This window comes from Archocentrus centrarchus, chromosome 14, assembly GCF_007364275.1.
Source record: "Archocentrus centrarchus isolate MPI-CPG fArcCen1 chromosome 14, fArcCen1, whole genome shotgun sequence".
NCBI lineage: Eukaryota > Metazoa > Chordata > Actinopteri > Cichliformes > Cichlidae > Archocentrus > Archocentrus centrarchus.
Genome location: NC_044359.1, coordinates 24,360,124 through 24,380,939, shown reverse-complemented (window position 1 = coordinate 24,380,939; position 20,816 = coordinate 24,360,124). Strand labels below are relative to the sequence as shown.

Genomic DNA, 20,816 nt, shown 5'->3' with positions numbered 1-20,816 from the left:
ATACAAAAATTCCCTGATGAATATGGAGTCAAAAACATTATTTTAGTAATAAGTTACAGCACAAAAACTAACCTGCAGGATACTGCTTCCTTGTGGGAGACTTTCAGAGATAATAGTGTGGTATCTGCTTTGATTGAAAACTGGTGCGTGATCATTGATGTCGGTCACAGTCACTTCCAGGGTCATAGATCCCATCATTCTAGGTGAGCCCCCATCAAAAGCCTCTATTACCAGGGTGTACGACGAGCGTTTCTCCCTGTCCAGCAGTCCATTGACTACCAGGTCTAGATATAGCACCTTGTTAGCAGCTCTCTTAGTCTCGAGTTTGAATGTCTGCCCTACATTGCCCTCTCGAATAGCATAGCCTTGGGTGGTCAGCTGGTCCTTGTCTGCATCAGTCGCAGGCTCCAAAGAAAACCTTGTCCCCACAGCTGTGTGCTCAGGGATCTTAAGAACAGCTTTCTTTCTGGGGAACACAGGTGCGTGGTCATTGATGTCATTGACTGTGATTGACACTTCAATAGTGACCCCTGTCATTGTCACAGCAATGAAGCTATAGTGGTCCCTCTGTTCACGATCCAGACGGCGTGCAGTGGTAATAATGCCTGTGGTCTCGTCAATATTGAGGTCATTGCTGACACCTGTTCCCTCGTGGTCCGAGATGAAGTAAAGATTTGCAGTTTCACCAGGTGGTAACCCAGCACTGATGTCACCAACAATGGTCCCTGCCGGTTGCTCTTCATCCAGTTGGAGTTCTAGTGATCCGAGAACAGCTGTTGTCTGGACCAGGATGAGGATGATGCAGAAATAAAAACATGGTTTTTGATGCCAAACACGTGAACGCACACAGGGTTCACTGACCCAAGACCTCCCCCTCGACCCTTTACTTGTTATCGGCATGGCTGGTTCTACTGCCCCTGGAAGAAAAGAAGAGAGGGAAAGAAAATTACTAGCCAGAAAAAAGACTTAAAAGTAAAAAAAGTACAGGTATATTCCATGAAATTGAGCAATTGAACAGTGCTTTTCATTTTCTGTTTGAAACCCCCTTGAAAATTCTCTGTAGATGTCTTTGCATAAAATGAAAACAAAATGTTCATTTTTTTTTCATTTTCTTAGAGAGTATGCATCTTAAATCCCTGCATGATAATGTGCTAACACATTTATAGTGGTATAGAACAGCTATTAAAGATGCTGCCTGATGAATTTCAGCTTTATAACATTTTAGGCAGAACTCTCCAGCTGGATCTGGAAGCTTTGAAAGAGCATGACAGTGGACGTCTGAGTCTGTCCAGGATCCACACTGGCTTGGACCGAACTGAGGACAGAGTCATAAACTATATTTATCCCGAGGATAACAAGTTTTATCCACCGAGTGACAACATCTTAAAGTGGGCAGAACAACACTCCATGAATTCCCAAGGAAAAGGGTATGAAGACAGCAAAATGGGAATTAAGATCACAGCACAAAATGCTTACACGCATAGAGGCACAAACACAGGGAATGCATGGGAAAGTATGTCTATAGCTTAGCCTTTTAGCCTCTCTGCTCATCAAACTTTAAATCATGCATCTTTAAATCATCCACAAAGTATCCTCCGCATGCTAATGCCAGATCAGTGGATATAATGATGAACAACTGTCCACAAAGTCCTCGAGTCACACACTTCTTGCCAACAATTGTTTATGGTCAGCCTGTTGTGCCAGAAGATAGTAAGGCAGGTATGTGCCAACATATGACACGCTGATAACCGAAAAGTAATCACAAGATTTAAAGGCTAACTAAAACTCACCTGACAGTGTTTTAGTTAACCTGCGGAACAGCCACCATCTGGAACTTCCAGCAAGTTAAAGCAAACACCAATAATTACTGCCAAATGGAAACTGACCCAGTTTTGACACACATACTTCTGCACACTACCATAAAATTCTGGAAATACACTCATAAATGTTCTGGCAAGTTTAACCGAACAAGTTTAACTGAACTCTCACGAGATAGATGCACGTTTTACCCCTTGGCGAAGTCTACAAATATTTAGATTACTTTCAAAATGAGACCAATTGTTTATGCACGTTCCACTCGTATTTATAAGGGAAGATTTATTGAGCATATAACTCTTCAAAACATCCTGCAATGAGGAGAACCATCCAGCCCTGACACAACTCATTCATCACACTTTGAGACCAGAGAGATGCTGCTATAACAATATTCTGCATTAATCTGAACATTAATGCCTAAACTCTCTGGAATGTGAATGATTCCTGCCCTTGTTGCTGTTAAATGATCAAAACTATAAATGTGCAATGGAAGCAAAAGGCCAGTGGCAGACTGGAGAGAAGCTTTCAGTGGCGGGCGTTGGTCCTTGCTGGCCAGCCATATTCACCGAAAAATCACTCCCACAGTGCATGTATAATCTGGACAGTTAACTTTAGGAATGTCTTTCACCTCTAGAGAAAAAGCCAGCCTGCTGCCGGCTGCAGTATTTGCACATACATTAAACTGAGGAATTCATAGTCTCACATACAAAAAGACCATAGACTCATCTTCTTGCAAGCCAATGGATCGACCGACTGCCATCTCATATGCAATAATAGGATCGAAATTAGTTTTGTGTTGATGGTTTAGATTTACAATGCTCCTTATAGACTTTTTTAAGGCTGCATAAGACACAAAGAAAATACAAAAACATTATTTTATGTAATGCATCCTCCTGCTATCATCCACTTTAACAGTCCTTCTACTGACTCTGACCTCCTGGGGTCATTTATGAGGCCTCTGAGGAGAAAAGCTTAATGAAGGCTATAGCTCCACCGGGACAGGGAAAGAGACACTGATACCGGCCCCTCCGATACGATCACTGACCCCTACATCTGGTCCAGACGGCTGCTCTGGACAGTTGCTGCACTCCTACACAAAGAGGGAGATCAGAGCAAAGGCTGAGCACATGTCTGCACACAAACCCTTCTTTTGTTGTCTTTTCTGTGTTTCAAAGTTGTTGTCAGTGTTTGTGTCTGTCTGGAACAAGAGGAAAAGAGAGAAGAGAGAAAAGTTGAAAGAGGTCTGGGAGACAATTAGGGGTGTGATGATAAAACAAAGCCTTTTAACTGCAGAGAGGGAAACTCAGAGTCAGAGCTTGGGCCTTTTGAGACATCACGCTGATGAAATTAACTCACAGTTCCATAACGCGGCCATTGAGAAGACCAAGGAGAACAGCATAAAAAAAGAACAAAGCAGAGAAGTGGAACGAGTGGATTTGGAACACAATAGAAAAAGTAACATTCATTACAGTTTGCTTTGGCTTGACAGCCCTGTTGCCTTTAGAGACGTCTGAGTTGTGCGGGCAGAACCTATGATGTCAGAAAGGGTGTATTCCAAAATCTTTTTAAGTCTTCTCTCCCTCACTGCTTCAGCTGAGTGTCAGTGAAAGGTAATATTGATGAACAGATCGCATGGCTGCAATCTGTCACTGCCAGTGAACACTCTGTCCATGACATCATCCCCACCTTTGTCATGTGCTGTAATACACTTGTGTTTGCTTTGGATTACACAAGCTGATGAGGGATGAAGAGTGCACGGGGCTAAAATAGAGCTCATGCTGAAAAGACACTGGCGCTAACAAATGGTCAATGAAGTAAAAGATAATCACCTGATTCACTCCCTCTAGTGGCACTCTTTAAAATTCTGATAAATTATGTAAGAGTGTTTCATTTCTCCTAAAAGCAAATAAACAAATTATGCTTAAGCTGGTTCAGGTAGAACAAACAATTTTCAACCTGTCTGTGGGCTTTCATGTGTTCATGACATGTGCATGCAAGCAGTGACATCATCTCTGTGCGACCACACTGAAAGACAGGGCAGACCCTGAGGGCTCCACGCAGTCTCAGCCACATTATATCTGGCATTGCACCCCCATAATCTCCTTCTGCTGTGTGCAACCCTCAAAGCCTCAAATGCATGGGCCTCCGCTCTTAAGTGCTGTAGCCAAATAATAGAAAACCATAGCATTTTCTATATGTGACCATTTAAAGCAGTACGGTATGTATGCAAGGATGTGTGTAAATGTGTTTATACTATCGAAACTCAGTCGTCAGGAATAGCTTTTCCTCATGCAGTGCCATCTCCCAATCCCTTGCATGTTCTACGCCTCCTCCTTCCCTCTGTCCGTCCCCTCTAATGTATTTAGCAGATCTGGCTGGGCACGCCATAGTTACACTCAGCCAAGCTAAACAGGACTCAAAGTCACGAAGTTCCAAGTAAAAACTGGCCACTCAGTACCACCGGTATCTATGCCATCTTGGTTGTGCTTTGATGGAACAGAAAATGGTTGCATTAAGCTGGCTTCTCAGTGGTTAAAGAGTCTGGCTTTGCCTGTAGATACTTGTCAACCACTCATTCAGTCTCGCATCTGCTTCCATGTCACCCAGAACACCGGCCAAACTTTGTGATTGGCAGTAAAGTCAGAAAGAAAAGAGAATAAAGGGAAAAGTTTCATGCTGTGTCAAAAGTCAACATTAAAATATGCCACAAAGACACAGACTGGATACAATTTCCCTTTGCATTTTCAAAACCCCATCTGTAGAAATCTAACTTATTAACAATGAAGCGCCTTATCATCAGTCACAATACATACAGTGGCTTGCAAAAGTGTTCATACCCCTTGAACTTTTCCATAGTTTTTCACATTACAACCACAAATATAAATATATTGCACTGGAATTTAATGTGAAAGACCAACACAAAGTGGTATGCAATTGTGAAGTGGAAAGAAAATTATACATGCTTCAAATCATTTTTTACAAATAAAAAACTGAAAAGTGCGGTGTGCAAAAGTATTCAGCCCCCTGAGTCAATACTTTGTGGAACCACCTTTTGCTGCAATTACAGCTGCAAGTCTTTTAGGGTATGTCTCCACCAGCTTTGCACATCTAGTGACTGAAATTTTTGCCCATTCTTCTTTGCAAAACAGCTCAAGCTCAGTCAGATTAGATGGAGAGTGTTTGTGAATAGCAGTTTTCTGGTCTTGCCACAAATTTTCGATTGGGTTTAGGTCTGGACTCTGACTGGGCCATTCTAACACATGAATATGTTTGGTTTGAAACCATTCCATTGTAGCCCTGGCTTTATGTGTAGCGTCATTGTCCTGCTGGAAGGTGAACCTCCGCCCCAGTCTCAAGTCTTTTGCAGACTCCAACAGGTTTTCTTCCAAGGTTGCCCTGTATTTGGCTCCATCCATCTTCCCATCAACTCTGACCAACTTCCCTGTCCCTGCTGAAGAGAAGCAGCCCCAGAGCATGATGCTGCCACCACCATTTTGACAGTGGGGATGGTGTGTTCAGAGTGATGTGCAGTGTTAATTCTCCGCCACACATAGCGTTTTGCACTTTGGCCAAAAAGTTCAATTTTGGTCTCATGTGACCAAAGCACCTTGTTCCACATGTTTGCTGTGTCCCCAACATGGCTTCTGGCAAAATGCAAACGGGACTTTTTATGGTTTTCTTTTAACAATGGCTTTCTTCTTGCCACTCTTCCATAAAGACCACATTTGTGCAGTGCACGACTAATAGTTGTCCTGTGGACAGATCCCCCACCTGAGCTGTGGATCTCTGCATTTCATCCAGAGTCACCATGGGCCTCTTGGCTGCATCTCTGATCAGTGCTCTCCTTGTTCGGCCTGTAAGTTTAGGTGGACGGCCTTGTCTTGGTAGGTTTACAGTTGTGCCATACTCTTTCCATTTCTGGATAATGGATTGAACAGCGCTCTGTGAGATGTTCAAAGCTTGGGAAATCTTTTTATAGCCTAAGCCTGCTTTAAACTTCTCCACAACCTTATTCCTGACCTGTCCGCTGTGTTCTTTGGACTTCATGATGCTGTTTACTCCCCAATATTCTCTTAATCAACCTCTGAGGCCGTCACAGAGCAGCTGTAATTGTACTGAGATTAGATTACACACAGGTGGACTCTCTGTAGTCAATAGCAGTCATCAGGCAATGTCTGAATGCAATTGGTTGCACTCAGAGAAAAGGGGGCTGAATACTTTTGCACACCGCACTTTTCAGTTTTTTATTTGTAAAAAATGTTTTGAATCATGTATAATTTTCTTTCCACTTCACAATTGTATACCACTTTGTGTTGGTCTTTCACATTAAATTCCAGTGAAATATATTTATGTTTGTGGTTGTAATGTGACAAAATATAAAAAAGTTCAAAGGGGTATGAATACTTTTGCAAGCCACTGTACATAACATGTTTGATGACCCTAACATGGCAACGCTTTGCTTTTTAAGAGTGTGGAAGAGGTGTTTCTATGCAAGTTTCCAGCTACATTTAAATGACTGAGAATAAAAGGTTAGGTCTGTTTGTGGTGAAGCAGGCTGCAGCAGTCTGCAGTGCCAAAAAATCTTTGTGAGAAGAGGGAAGGAGGGCTGAGTCTTGTGGGGGGTATAGGCTGGAGGAAAGCTTTGTTCTTCAGTCTTCATGCCACTCGGGTGTGTGTGTGTGTGTGTGTGTGTGTGTGTGTGTGTGTGTGTGTGTGTGTGTGTGTGTGTGTGTGTGTGTGTGCGTGTGTGTGTGTGTGTTTAGGAACACAATAACAGTGACTGCTGTGTCCCCCTGAGTTGCCTTTCCCCACATATCTGGATATAGATGTCCTATTTCTAACCCCAGCTGTCACCAGCATTTGGCACATTTCAGTGTGCACCGTCTGTTTGTCTTTGTACATATTATGTGTAATTCCTGCTCTCCACTTTTTCTCAATTTAAGAATTAACACTAAATATCAACTTCATTTCATTTCCACAACTGAATCAACCCCCATCCAGTGATTCTGAAGTATAACAGCACCAGCCTCTCAGACAGCCAGACGACCACTGTCTAGAAAGTTGCACACACACTAAAATATACATGCATGTGCTACACCAAAGCACAATCAATATTAATACTACTACTCATAGAGAGAGCTCATGACTGTGTCGTATGACTGGGGTGCATCACCCGAGGGGCGCTTGTAACCATAAAAGCGCTCACAACCAGTGAAACACAGCCTAATTCCTGAGTGAAGACTAGTAAGCCCTTAGTAAGTATATTTGAATTAATTATGATGAAGTAAGAACCAGTTCTTTGGCAGTCGTCTGCTTTAAACGTCCTAATCCATCCACAGCCAGATAGTGTAAAGAAATATGCTAAAATTGGTTGGATGTCAGTCTCCTGTGGTCGGTGTCTTGATCGAAATGCTCAATTACAAACTCTAGTAGAAAGGAACCATTTATTTATTTTTAATTTTTTTTAATTTCAACTCTGTGAAAACCTTTGTTTTCAATTCTGTCCATGAAATGTTGCTCTGGCGTTTGATTTTATCGCTTTTTTTCCCCCTTATGTCCAGTGACATGAGCATGGCTGCAGAGGGTGGGCAAGGGGAAGTCAGTTCACAGTGAGAGCAGCAGTCTGTGCCAGGAACCCACTGAGAATGAGAATCAAGTCCATAATGTGTTTTCATTTGTGGTTTTCATGCCAAATAGAATAGAAAGGGGGGAAAAAATCAGACAATGGGCTTTCTGATTGAGGATGTAAATACTGACTGTAAGCGAGAAAAAAAAAGTCTAATCCAAAGGTATTTGGAAAGTCTGATATTTTCCTATGATTTGCCTCCACACGCTTGTTTGGATATAAAACCAAATAATAATTTTAAAACAGATTTTAAAAAAAGAAGAAGAAAAAAGAAAAAGCAACTAATGTTATTGACAGAATGTGAAGATTTAACAGCTACAAAGTTATGACAAAGATGTAAAGATGTACAGTGCTGCAGAACTATCTGCTGAAGTTAGCATGTCAACCAGCTACTGCTGACCTACCCACTCTGTAAGTCAAGGTGGGATAATGAGTCTGTATAGCATCCGGTCTGCCATCAGTCTAAAACGAGTGAAAGGAGCACCTCCCAGAGATCAAAGTTCCCTTTTTTATTATAGGAATGTATAAAAAGAGGTTGCACATGACTCAAAAAGGAAGAATTTCTCTTTAGTTTTGACAGTTTGAGTTTCTTTTTTATCTCTCACAGCGTACAGCCTCCATTCGGGTTTAGAAAGCAGCAGAACAATGCACGTGTACACGCAGCTCTATGCACAGGTGATACTGGTGAATCTTCTTCAACTCAATGAACAGAGCAGACAAACAGAAGTACTTAAAAAAAAAGGTTGCTAAAGAGTTTATTTTCTTTAAAAAATAGTAATAATGTATCCAAATCCCAAAACTGAAAACCAAATTTCCAGTAGTTATGGAACAATGGGGGCAACTCAGGTTCCAACTAGTTTGGCTTTGATCATTTGGGTCTCTACAAATGTCTATTTCCATTTTGCTTTGTTGTCAATGTAATACACACACACGCACGTGCGCACACATTTTTCTGTGAGCTAACACAAAATAAAACCAAGAACATCTCCTAACTGCTCTTGGGAATCACTGCATATCTAAATATTCTGAGCATTACTTAAGCCTATTTATCTGTAATTGCACTAAATTCCTGCAACTCATTACTGGCTAAAGTCACCAGTCCATCTCAATTTACTACACTACTCCAAAAAAATAGACAAGTTCCACTTTAATCTTTGCATCTCACCACTCAGGTTCATACTTGATTCAATGGAAATATCAGCTGAAGAAAAGAATGACTGCAGAAGACTCATAACTCTGCAGCGGCAGGATGACAATTCAAAGCTGGTGTGATGACTCAGATTTGTTTATTTACTCTCACAGAGGCTGTCAAACCAGAATGCAGACACACACAGTTACAAACTGCACCAGGTCCCCCGTGACAAAACGTCCTAGATTTTACCAGCTGACAGAGAACAGTACTGTGTAGCTGGAAAGTGCAGAGGAAGAAATGAAACTGGAGATGCAGATGAAAAGTTTGATTCTGAATAAGATTTCTTTAAAGAAAAGAAAACAAAAAGTTAGTGTGAGCGAGTGCACAAATGCAGACTGACATGCACACACATAAATATTGTACCCTGTGGACCATCTGTGAAGCCGTGGAGCAAGTGAAAACACAGCCGGAGCTGCTTCACTCACCTCTTAACCTTCAAGGCCAAGTGAATGTGCAGTGAGCTTAGCTCTTCTGATGAATATATGTGTGTGTGTGTGTGTGTGTGTGTGTGTGTGTGTGTGTGTGTGTGTGTGTGTGTGTGTGTGTGTGTGTGTGTGTGTGTGTGTGTGTGTGTGTGTGAGTGTTTTTTTTCTCAATGATTGTATGGCCATTTTCTTTTTAAAAAATATTATGAAAAAGATCGACATAAAGAGTTAAAGATAAAAAAAAAAACAGAAGTTAGAAGACTAGCAGAGGAAAAAAAAACAGATTATGTGGTGAAATGTCCAAAAAAGTGAAGCAGCAGCTGCCACCCACATCACTCGTTGCCCCTCACCATCAGAGCATGTTTAATATCCCATATGGGCAAGCTGTCGAGCTGAACCACATCCATGACTATGTCAAACAATATTACACCGCAGGTAAAGCGGAGAAAACAAAATACCATTACAGGAGATCATGCACAGGATTTTTTTTTTTTTCCTATTCATTGTTTGTGTTTTGAGTTCTGTACGTGAGAAGAACGCCTACTGCGTCCACTGCGGTGAAAAGCAAAACACTGGAAGCAATTAAACATCAGGAAATATTCTTGAATGTGGAAGGCATTAAAATGTAACAACTACTTAATGAGTCCATTTGGTTGCATAATGCTCTACACATAGTACACAGTTATAGAAATACTGTTAAACTGGAGGTTTTATTTATAACTTGTATGTATTCATGAATCCAATGCTTCTAACTACCAATCACTCTACACTCTGCTATATTGCAATTAAAATTTGAACAGCAATTTCACAGAAATTCCATTCTTGATTTTTGTATATCTCTGTGTATCACTAACACCCATAAATACTTGTAAGAACACTTCATTGACTTCCTTTAATTCCCTCGAGGCTTATCCTAACCTTAAATGCCTAACCCCGACCTTTACCCCCTCCTCAACCAGTCGTAATTCTCAACTTTAAACTTTAAAATGAATGGTAGCTCTTCTGAGGATTAAACTTAGACTCATAAGGGAGGTATGTCCATGTATGGGGCAGACTTTTGTCCCAACAAGTGATGCACAAAGCACAAGCACACAATGTTTTATCAGAAGACTCACATAATTAGTTAATGAAGTAAGAGAGGAAAAGTTCAAAGACAAAACACTGAGCTGGTAGCCAAAACAGGGCTACGAGAAGGGGAACCACAGATCCATCTTGCAACTTAAATGCACACAATCAGACACACAAGCAAGTGCACACTTTAATCCCCTTCTGTATTCCATCCAATGAAATAATCAGCGACATGGCCTCGCAGCAAGCCAGGCACAAAGTCGTATCAGGTCATGTTATTGTTTGAGAAAACACATAAATATTAATCATAGTGATAAAAATGTTTTGTTGAAAAGCTTGCCAGCTATCAGAGCAATTTCATAGGGTAAAAAAAAGGTCAGTATCTCTGTAAAAGAAATGCTACAGAGAGACACAACTTTAGTTCTTGTCTGGCAACTTTTCTGGGAAGCTATCAAACTGTGTAATTACTCATGTGTACCTCAGAACAGTGACTTGGCCTATAAGTTATTAATTTCTCTATCAACTCTGGGGCTAGTGGCGCGCCGACAGCTGTTCTCCAAGAAAATGCCTTTGTATCACGTTTCTCCATTATATTTCTGGTGGTAAGCCTGGGAATTAAAACTGTCTGTCTTTGTTCTAATTTGTTCAACACAATTGAACAGACATCCAAACGCATCAGTTCATATGACAAAATAAAACACTGACAAAAAAAAGTGATGTGATAGATGGGTTTGAGAGAGAAAGCTTAACGCCTGAACTGAGCAATAGTAGCTCACTCTTTGACATGAAAATGAACAACAGACTAGAGTAGCCAGGGATCAAACCACCAACCTTCTAATTGGTAGACAACCCATGCTACCTCCTGAGCCACAGCCACCCCTATATGTCCTCTACCCAGGAACCATTGGCTGATGGCTCCTGGGTAGAATGGGTGATTTCTGTTCAGACTGTAGCTCACAAATGAATAGTGTGTAAGTTATCTAGAACCCCATAACTTTTTTCTAGCCAACTTTTTTCTTCCCTTCGTTTTCTTCCACACCGCCCACACACATCCAGCCTATGAATCCCTTAGCTTACATAACACATTGCTTCACCTGAGCTGCGATGCCCTACACAGCTCTCAGCTCGGTGCAAGTGTTTGAAGTTACCAGAAGCTCAGATCATCTCACTTACTTCATTAAAAACACATGAGACACTACACAGAAAGCCGCTCTCTTCTTACCGCTCGGCGTGCTTGACTCTGAGACACTCCTTATCCATAAAGCGCTCACATGGGCAGGAGCCAGTTACCACATCTCATTCATCTTTGTTCAGAGCCACTGCTAAATTCATCCCTTCATGTGTCTAATGAAATGAATACATCACTTCATTCAAACACATGTGAGCATAAGTGGAGCGTTTGCCTGTACTAATCATCTCCTTACTGAGAAAGAATCAATAAAGCAATCTCGGCAGAAATCTTTCTGCTATTATCCGAGGATACAGTGCTGCAAAGATAACAAATTATTTCATTGCTGCTGTTAAGATGTTCAACAAGCAAAAAATGCAGATTAATAGTGTTTTATGCATTTGTACACAAACCAAGTTTGAGTTTTGGATTGTTGAGTATTACAGTATAGAAAATTATAGAAGTATTTTTTTTCCTAGTTTTTGACAGATTAAATGGCTACTGCGTTAGTTGCTAATGCAAATAGTGATTAGTTGCTCTCCTAATGAGAGAGCTCAGCTAAGGCCACACACTTGCTTCCATGCACACATGCATGCATTTACCCATTCATCTGCTACAACAACAAGACACCCAGATTTCCTATGGTCCGGCCACACTTCTGGAAGTCAGTGTCACACCAACTTGAAACCCGAGACAACATAAAGCTTTAGAGGTTTCCATCTGCAGCTTCACTCAGGAATATAACAGCCCATTCACAGCAGTCAGTATTCTAGAGCTTAATCAGGCCAAAAGCCTGATCTGCAGCCATGCATTTTGGAATAATGTCTGATGCTGAATTTTAAGATGAGACTGTAGCAAGTCGATGCATTTCAAGCTTGGTGTTTTGGTGGAGCAGCGAAAGTAGTCCAAAAGCCATGCAGACAGTCTGTTCTGTAAAGATATATATTTTTTCCATTTGTCTGTAATCTTTAATGTCCAGTTTATCGTTACAGTCGGATCCCTACTGTCAGGACAAAGACCATGAATAATGGAGACAGCAGTTACATCAAAACACAGGTCTCAGAACAAACAAAAAGCTCCAGCTAGTCAATCACTCAGCATCTGACAGGAGAGTCCGGCCAGCTCCTTTGAATGGTTGAGACAGTCTTGCAGTAATATCTTCTCCAGTGCCACAGATAAATGGGTTTTCATTGCATACATTGAAAGGTAACATCTGTATTTCCCAAGGAGAAAGACAAGAGAGAACTTTAAGAAAATAGGTTTCACCTTAAAAATGAGGCATGACTTTGGATGACTGATTAACGGGGTTTGATTAATTTTGCTAACAAATTCCTATGACCACACAGTGGGAAAAATGATTTTGTACTTCATAACTCAAAAGTTATCTTCCAAAGTTGTAGCAGCAAGAATGTAGCTGCTCTACATTGGACTGTGATTTTCATTTAGGGTACTGCTTTCCCTGGTGTAAGCACATGCGCATGACTCAGGATTTAAAGTGGAGTAATTCCACAATCCTAATCATAGCGAGATGAATGGCTTAGTGATTGTTAACCAAGACATGGCAACATAACATAAAATAACTAAGGAGCACTGAGAAGATGGAACTTCAGATCAACAGGAAAAAAAGAAAAAAAAAGATCAACAGGAATCTTGTTTCTAACTCTACTAGTAAAGCTATTAATAACAGTCTGGCCTTCCTGCAGATGGTGATGCAAACAAGAAGTGACTTTCCAGGAAAACAGAGCTTCTCTCTCACACAGCGGTGCAGCCTAACACTGGTTATGGTCTGCATGCTGTGTAATAAATTAAGATGGCATTAAATTCCCACAATATTGAATCTTTGGCTTATGTTATGTCTACAATGGCAGACTGAGGGGTAAATAAAAACACCGACAAAGACCTGAGGCATCAGCAGCATGCAGTGAGTAAAAGATGGAGGGTAAATATTTAAAACACTAGCTACTCATGGAGCCAGAGAGGAGGGAAACAACCTTTGCTGCTTGTGTTTGTGTTTGTGTTTTGTTGGCTGGTATTGACTGCAGTGCGTGCATGTCTGTATTTAATTTTTTTTTTCAATCTCTAACTTAGCATTTATCACATGCATTAGGAGTTGAGTGTTTGGGAAAGTGTTACTGTGTGTGTGTGTGTGTGTGTGTGTGTGTGTGTGTGTGTGTGTGTGTGTGTGTGTGTGTGTGTGTGTGTGCGCGTGTGTGCGTGCACGTGTGCGCACGAGAGGGAGAGAGAGATGGAGAGGAGTCAGTGAGTCACTTTCCGATATTTGTGCTCAGAGACTGATTTCACGTGCCTGAGAAACAAAACCCAGGAAAAAACAGTTCTGGGATACAATTAGGTAGATTTTTTTTTTATTTATTTTGAGCTGCATCTCTTGGATGGGGAAGATATTTTCAGTTTTCTCACTTCCCTCTAACTCATTCTCTGCTTGGCAGCGCTCGGTGGTTTGAGATGATGAGCCGAAACACAAAAGGCTTTACTCGTTACAGTTTTATGTATAGTGTTTTCGTATTCTTAATTTAAAAAATCCAACGTTGAGAAAGGGGTTATGGGATTAAATTATGCACCTAATGAAACCTGACTGGAAAAGAGTTATTTTTCTTCTTATGTGGGTTTTGTGGGAGTTGCAAAGAGGACAATGGTGTATACAGTACTAGCAGAATTTCAATGTCAATGTGGGTGGTAAACGCGCAATTTGATTACACTGTGTATCACAGAGTTTAAAGTAAACTCCCAAGACTGCTTGAGATTTGTGAAAAAAGAATAAAGCTACAGCTTGGACATTCCCTAAAGTAAGACCATTGGAATAGACAAAAAAAAAATACCCCTAAAGTCTGTTGGGGGGAAAAAAAGATGAAGAAATTGAAGACAGCTCAAAAACAGAAATGTAACAATATTTGCCTGCATGTCAGCATGATTCAGATGTAGGATTTCAAGATTCAAGAAACAGAATGAACCCCACCCAGGGCCAAATTAAAATCAAATCCAGTCTCCAAATATTCTACTCTTGCATCACGTGCATGAATTTACCAGGACGTGCTAAAACCATCTGTGAAAATAACCTGGGTTGTTTAAAATCCCACTCCTGTGAAGAGGGATCTGTTCTCCTAAGCAGCTGATGTGAATAATTATAAGTTGAGGCTCTACTCAGTTGTAGCTACTAGTGCCACTAGATATGCATATGGTTCCTGTTAGAAAACGTCTTGCTGCACGCCTCATCACTCTGCAAGAAACCAAACTCTTGCTGTTTTTGTATGCAGACCAGAGGCTGACGCTGGGGTCAGTATACTGCAAAGCTGGAGCACATGGGACGATGTAAGTGGATAGTGTAATAATGCAAACATCAGTATCCCTACATACAGCAAAAAAACAAGTGCTGTGGATCACAGTGGACACCAGATATGACTGGAATATGTATTGTGGTTAGGAGTTTAAATATGCCCCTGGGTTCCCATTTTTAGCTTTTGGCCACATAAACATATACAGTCAGAAATGGCTGAAATAACAACGCTTTATGTTGGGGGGGTGGGGGGTTTGAGTCCAAATCTATTTGCTGGATAACAAAACTGCCATGTGCAGTCCAAACTAAACTTAACAGGCCGTGTCTACTGAGATAGTCCCCCTCCAATCTGAGGTTCTGTTTTCATAATCAGAAAGGCAGAAATGAGGAGCTACACCAACATTCGCAGAGCAGACCCTGTGTGTGCCTTGCTCAGTGGTACACAGCAGTACTTAAAATTCTCTCCACTAGTGATGCCTTGCAGGCATTTTTCATTGTCACACCAGTTGGTCTCCCTGAGAAATACTTAAACAAATGCTGACCCACTTTGTACACTTCATGGTGTTTCCCATTAAGTGGTTCTGTCGTCCCTCCAAAACAAAAAGTGTAGCTACTCAAAGCTGCCAACACTGTGGAAGAAACCACTGACTTACTGTTGTTAAAGAGCTCCATAAAGCATAATTAGCTGATGTGGTAGACTGGCCCCTTTTTCGTTTCATATGGGTATGAATCACTCTTTTTCTCCATCCTGTCTGACTGGGAATCAGTAATCAATATTACGTTATACTGCATGTGTATGATGAACGGATCTCTACGCTACTTTTAAGTCTCTCTAGCTTTGGCTTCCACATCACAGCACAACGAGCAACTGCCAGCCCCTGCATGCAAGGTGCAGATGCAGGGTGCATACCCCTCTGCATGGAAAACCTGAAGCCTCCTCCCAGTAAGAGACTGTCCCCTGCATTTATTCCGTACTTGTTACATGTATCAGAGATTACAGGTTAGATAAGAATTAAAAAGCGGTCACTTACACTCATCGGACTCCCGCTGCTCTGGATGTGTACCCTGGATATCCCCTTCACAACCTGATTAGTATGCAAACGGGTTTCCAATCCCTCCCAAACGACAGACAATCCACTAGGACAAAATCTTGAATGGAGCCTTGCTGGCCAGCTGGACTAGGATTTTTAATTTGACATAATATCCACAAAAAAATGCCAGTAGTGCTAATTCCACAGATGCTCTGATCCCGCTGACCGGCAGGTTGGGTATTCCACAGGGAAGGGGGTTTTATGCGTCTCCGTCCCCGAGTCAGGTGAGCGCGTTTGGATCAGCTGGGAAGCCGCACGGCTTCTTTGACTGTCTGCAGCAGAAAGGAGACGCTTGTGGTCCTCTGCACAGCCTCTCGTTGATCTCAAATGTTTCACTTTTCTCTTCCCTCCCTCTCTCAGCATCCAGTCATTCAGACACGGTGTGTGTGCTGAGACAGAGTCGCTTCAGGGTACCGTGCACCTCACCAACTGAAAGCCGACTCGTCCACCACAAGGCCCAGCCCCCTACTCTGCTCCATACCCTCCTCCACCTCTTCCTCCCTCCTTCACTTACTTGGATTGCTAATTTATTCGGGTAGCTACACAAAAGGGGGGACAGAGGAGAGGGAGGCTGTGGAATACAGTAGGGAGAAAGACTGGAGAGCAGACTTTGGTGCCCCCCAGCTCCGTTCAATGGAAGTAGCCAAGTCTTTGAGACAAAGGAGCGCACCATGCGCCATCAAAGCACCAGTCATGATTCCAGGTCCCTCTTAACATTTCAGGAATTTTGAATTTTAGCCTGTCTGATCATTTTAATAGTGAAGAATCCTAAAAAAAATTAGAATAATAGCCCGTGTGTTGGAAGTGTGGTGTCCTCATGAACATGTCTTTATACTAATATTCAAATTCCAAGTTAAAATGATAATGATAAAACAATAAGCAATTATATAAAATTACTAATTATATATATTAATGCAATTAACTGGAACTATCACACTTGACAACAAAAACGCCCTAAAACATTTTTTACATATGAGATTCAATACTGTTACATATTTAAGTACATTGTTGGTGTTGTGTTCAAGGTAACTGGTTTGGTTTTAAATACCTTGAAGCTTATGAATATAACCTGAGGCAGGAACCAGCAGATCAGGCTGGGATGAGGTTCAGACGCACATAGATCCCACAAACACGCGCACACTCGTGCACGCGCACTTCTAGAATCAGCAAGATGAGAGTCATTCATCACCCCAGATTTTAGGTCAAGCCTGTACCTGCATCACTGAAGCAGAGCGATGGAGGATGTGTAGATGAGAGAGAGTTGGGTGGAGGCAGAATGTGTGAACTGGGGGCTGGTGGGAGTGGGTGGCGTCAAGGACAGCAATAAGTCTGTCCCCCTCTCGGTCTGGGAGTCCACCAGAGATACATGTGTTGTTGCAGTCGGTATAGGGCAAGTGGTACATTAACATTTTTAACACTGTTATATTTAACCACAGTGACTGTAACACAATGGTCAGACACCATGGACTCAAACCCACTGGACTCATGCAGCAGAACCAATTTACACTAAAAACTGTTTGGATGATGGTTGAAGCAGGCAGCAATGATTTATGAATCACAAACCAGCACAATCTCCCCCATATTATGTTTTTCACTTAGGAATTGAGTCATAAGTCATGAGAGTAGTGCCGCGTACTAACACTGAAGTATTAACTTGTATCAGAGAGAAGAATAAGACAAGAGCATGAGCAATTTACATATCATTTTATTTTGTTGTTTGAGTTTTAGATAAGAGTGTCAGTTGATCCCATGTGAATTTTTTTTTTCTTGCCTCCCGACTGAATCCAAGACCACAAAATCACTTGAACTGGATATGGCACAGGATATAAAAATATGAAAAAACAGGCACAGTTTCTATAATTGCCTGTTACCTGCGAGTTAGGAAGTCAGTAATTTGCACGCTGGGTTTGAAAAGCACTACTTGACAGCACAGCTCTCATAGTTTAAAAGGCACAAAGTCCTGATCAGTTCAGACACAGCTGTGCTTTTAAGAAAAAGAAACAGTGTGAATTTGAACATTGCTCTTTTTATATTTGGACAATGTTTTGTGTCACAAGAATGGAGTCAGAGCCATATCTGCTGGACAAACTATGCGATCAAATTGTATCATTTTCTGCGTTCTGTTATGAACATCGTACTGGTGGCTACTGGGCAACATGTGCGCAGACACAAATATGTGCGTGATAAGCCACTATCGGCCAACCAGTATATTGGTCCGACTCTAGTGTAACTGTATTCTAGGTGTTTGCGAGTGTATTCATTTAGCATTGATTCTGCTGTGTGAATGCTTGCCACAGACTAACAATTACACAGCTTTAACCAAGAGCAGATGGTTTGGGTGTGACACTTTTGGTGGGGCTCCCCACCGATAGAGGAGACCACTGCAAGATTTACATCATTGCCACACACATTCATAAATGCAATATCTCAGTCGAATACTGACACCCATGTACACACAGACACATACTCTTACATACAAACATGCATCATGGCCATGGAATATCGTGAAAAGATTTATTTGGCTCCTGCGTTTATCCTGTTTATAATTTCCTCCCTCTAACCTCACAATTAACATCCTGACCATGATAACCCCCAGTCAGCTGGGATTTATCAGTTTGGGGGTCATCAATTTATATAATGTTAAGTCTTAGATAAGCTTTGCCTTTATTCCAAGTCCATACATCCGTAGCGAAACTGATTAAGCCAGCAACCACAGTGGAAACTCACAGTAAGCTTTTAGGAATAAATTCATTTTTCTGTTATGTCCACTAATTTTAATTATCTGGGAATAAAAAGGCTCCCATCTATAAACACAATATAGAAATAAATGTAATATGGTGGTTAGCTTATAACTACTTACTGGCTGTGAGGTCTTGCATCGTTAGGAGCCAATGGAGGAGCCTGTCTATATTGGCTGTTCAACTGGGCTCATTGGCAGGGTACCTCCATCCTATACAAACACACACACACACACACACACAGTTGACTGCAGCTCAGTTAGACCTATTTAAAACTTACTGGAACAAGTTCATGCTGTCAGTAAGTGAGGAATAACCTAAATTTAACAACTTCAACACTATAAAATTAAGATTATTTACCTTTTGGTTTAAGGTGTGGGGTTAATGTGTCTGTTTCCATTTTGTCTTATTTCCTCTTTTACACACATCCAAGAGTCTCTCAGTCATACAGTTTCACTCTGTGTCTCTGCAGGTGTTAACCCCAGCTATCTGATCCACCTTTCCTGTGCAACAGGATGAGATGAGGTCACAGCGTCACTCTGTTACTCCATGCCAAAAGAGGAAAGAGCAGTGCTTTAGTCAGACCTTCCTTTCCCATGGTCAAAATATCACTGATGCCCTTAATGGGGGACTTTGTTCAAAAAGACTTCAGGATTTCTGGGATCCCATAGGACCAATTTAAGAGACACTAATGTTTAAATCATTTACATTGTAAAGATACTTGGCATCCCTAATGGCAAACAACTTTATGTGGCTTTGTTAGGGCCAACTGATGTTTTTTAGGATGAATTTTAGATATCAGTGCCTAGATATAAAACCTCTTACAGCTCAGTAAGAGTCAAACAAATGTACCTCCTACTCCCCTCAGAGTAGCATTTGATAAAGTCTGGTACCCAGTTGTTTTCAAAAATGAAAAACCAAAACACAAAAATGTCTTAGAATAAATCAGCTTGTATTTATCGACCGTTTGAAAAAATACAGACCGATGCCAGTGTTATCCTTCATAATCCTTAAATAGCTGTAGAGCAAACTTTAGCTCCACTTTTAAAATCCTGGCCATCACAAAATTTGACTGAATCAGTGCCCTTTATTTTAGGCTTCTTACCACAAAAACACTAATAATGCTACTTCCCTAATATTGTCTTTCTTCTGTTTTTTCAAGTACACCAAATAAAGTTGTCTTCCTCCACATCTGTGCCGCTAGGGTATTCTTAGAGAGATTTTTATAGCTTACTTTACTTTGAGGCCGTTCTCCAAACCATGCAACCACACTCTAGCCCAGTGGATTTTACTCTTCCTTCAAAGCTTCCACATTGTCCTTTTGTGCCGATGCCACTAAAACGGAACTAAATGTTGAAGTGAATATAAATTTAGTGGAGATGTTCTGCCGCCAGAAAAAAAAAAAAAAAAGTTTTGCTTTGTCGTTTTGTTGGGTGTTGGCATCACATTTCCTGCTGGTTATGTGTAGTTTCCTCTAGACTTTTTTTTAGGTTTTCACTGATTTTTACTAGTGCATTGTTTAGGTGAATTTTCCTCATGGACATGTGCAGCTTCAGTACTATTTTAGGGAGAGACTGAGGTTAAATAGAATGACAAATGACAGAGCAGGAAAAGGGCATTGTTACTAGGAACTGGGAGAGATGGAGCTCCCCAGAACTAAATCACATATAATGTCTCCCATCCAAAAGGAAATTATGTCTGAAATAAAATGTTTTGACTTGAGATATCATCGTGGCAGCTACTTACCCCTGAAATATCTCCTATATTTAGCACTGTGCTTTCCAAAATCCATCATTAAATCCTCTTTTCACTCAGTGGAGATTTCCACTAATTCTAAGCTTCATATTTTAGCCTTATCTCGAACTACGTCATCTCCATAATGTGCTTACAGTTTGAAGAAATATAAAAACTTTATCATTCCGTGTCTGAACTGTGGAGGCTCTGCTTCAGAGGCTGGCCTCTTTCCACTTGGCAAGTCTCACTTTAACAAGACCTCCCAGCATTAGCTGAACATTACCTTCCGCATTCAAGCATGCTGATCATAACATTTTTTATTAATATTTTTTGTATTCCTGACATAAGGAGTGAAAACAGGAAAGTGGCAGTTCAACTTTTATGTCACAGTTGCAGTGCCGCTAACACTTTGCATATCTTTACGTGCAGGCTGATATCAGAGCAGTTCCTCTGACGAGCTTCCAGGTTTTGTTCAGTGAAGAAAATGAATTGGGTGCAATCTATCTGAAGCTCTCGCACGCTGTTGGGAAGATCATCGGAATCACTTCTCTCATATCACTCTTGAGCACTTCTCCTTTTCCCTCATTATATTCTGTTGTAGCCATTATCTCAATCACCTTCTTTGCACGACTTGGACACCACATCAACACAATACCTGCGCACTGCA

At 41.2% G+C, this 20,816-nt stretch overlaps 1 protein-coding gene across 1 annotated transcript in view; it reads right to left on the bottom strand.

The window, feature by feature from the left end:
- dchs1b (dachsous cadherin-related 1b) overlaps nt 1–15,935 on the bottom strand; it is an 85,633-nt gene extending 69,698 nt beyond the window's left edge. The window contains exons 1-2 of the mRNA XM_030746793.1: nt 15,618–15,935; nt 73–917 (exon numbers count right to left, since the gene is read on the bottom strand). Of these exons, the coding sequence (XP_030602653.1) occupies nt 73–900 (828 nt within the window). The 5' untranslated portion in view covers nt 901–917; nt 15,618–15,935. The remainder of the gene's footprint in view (nt 1–72; nt 918–15,617) is intronic.
- Between the last annotated feature and the right edge of the window lie 4,881 nt (nt 15,936–20,816).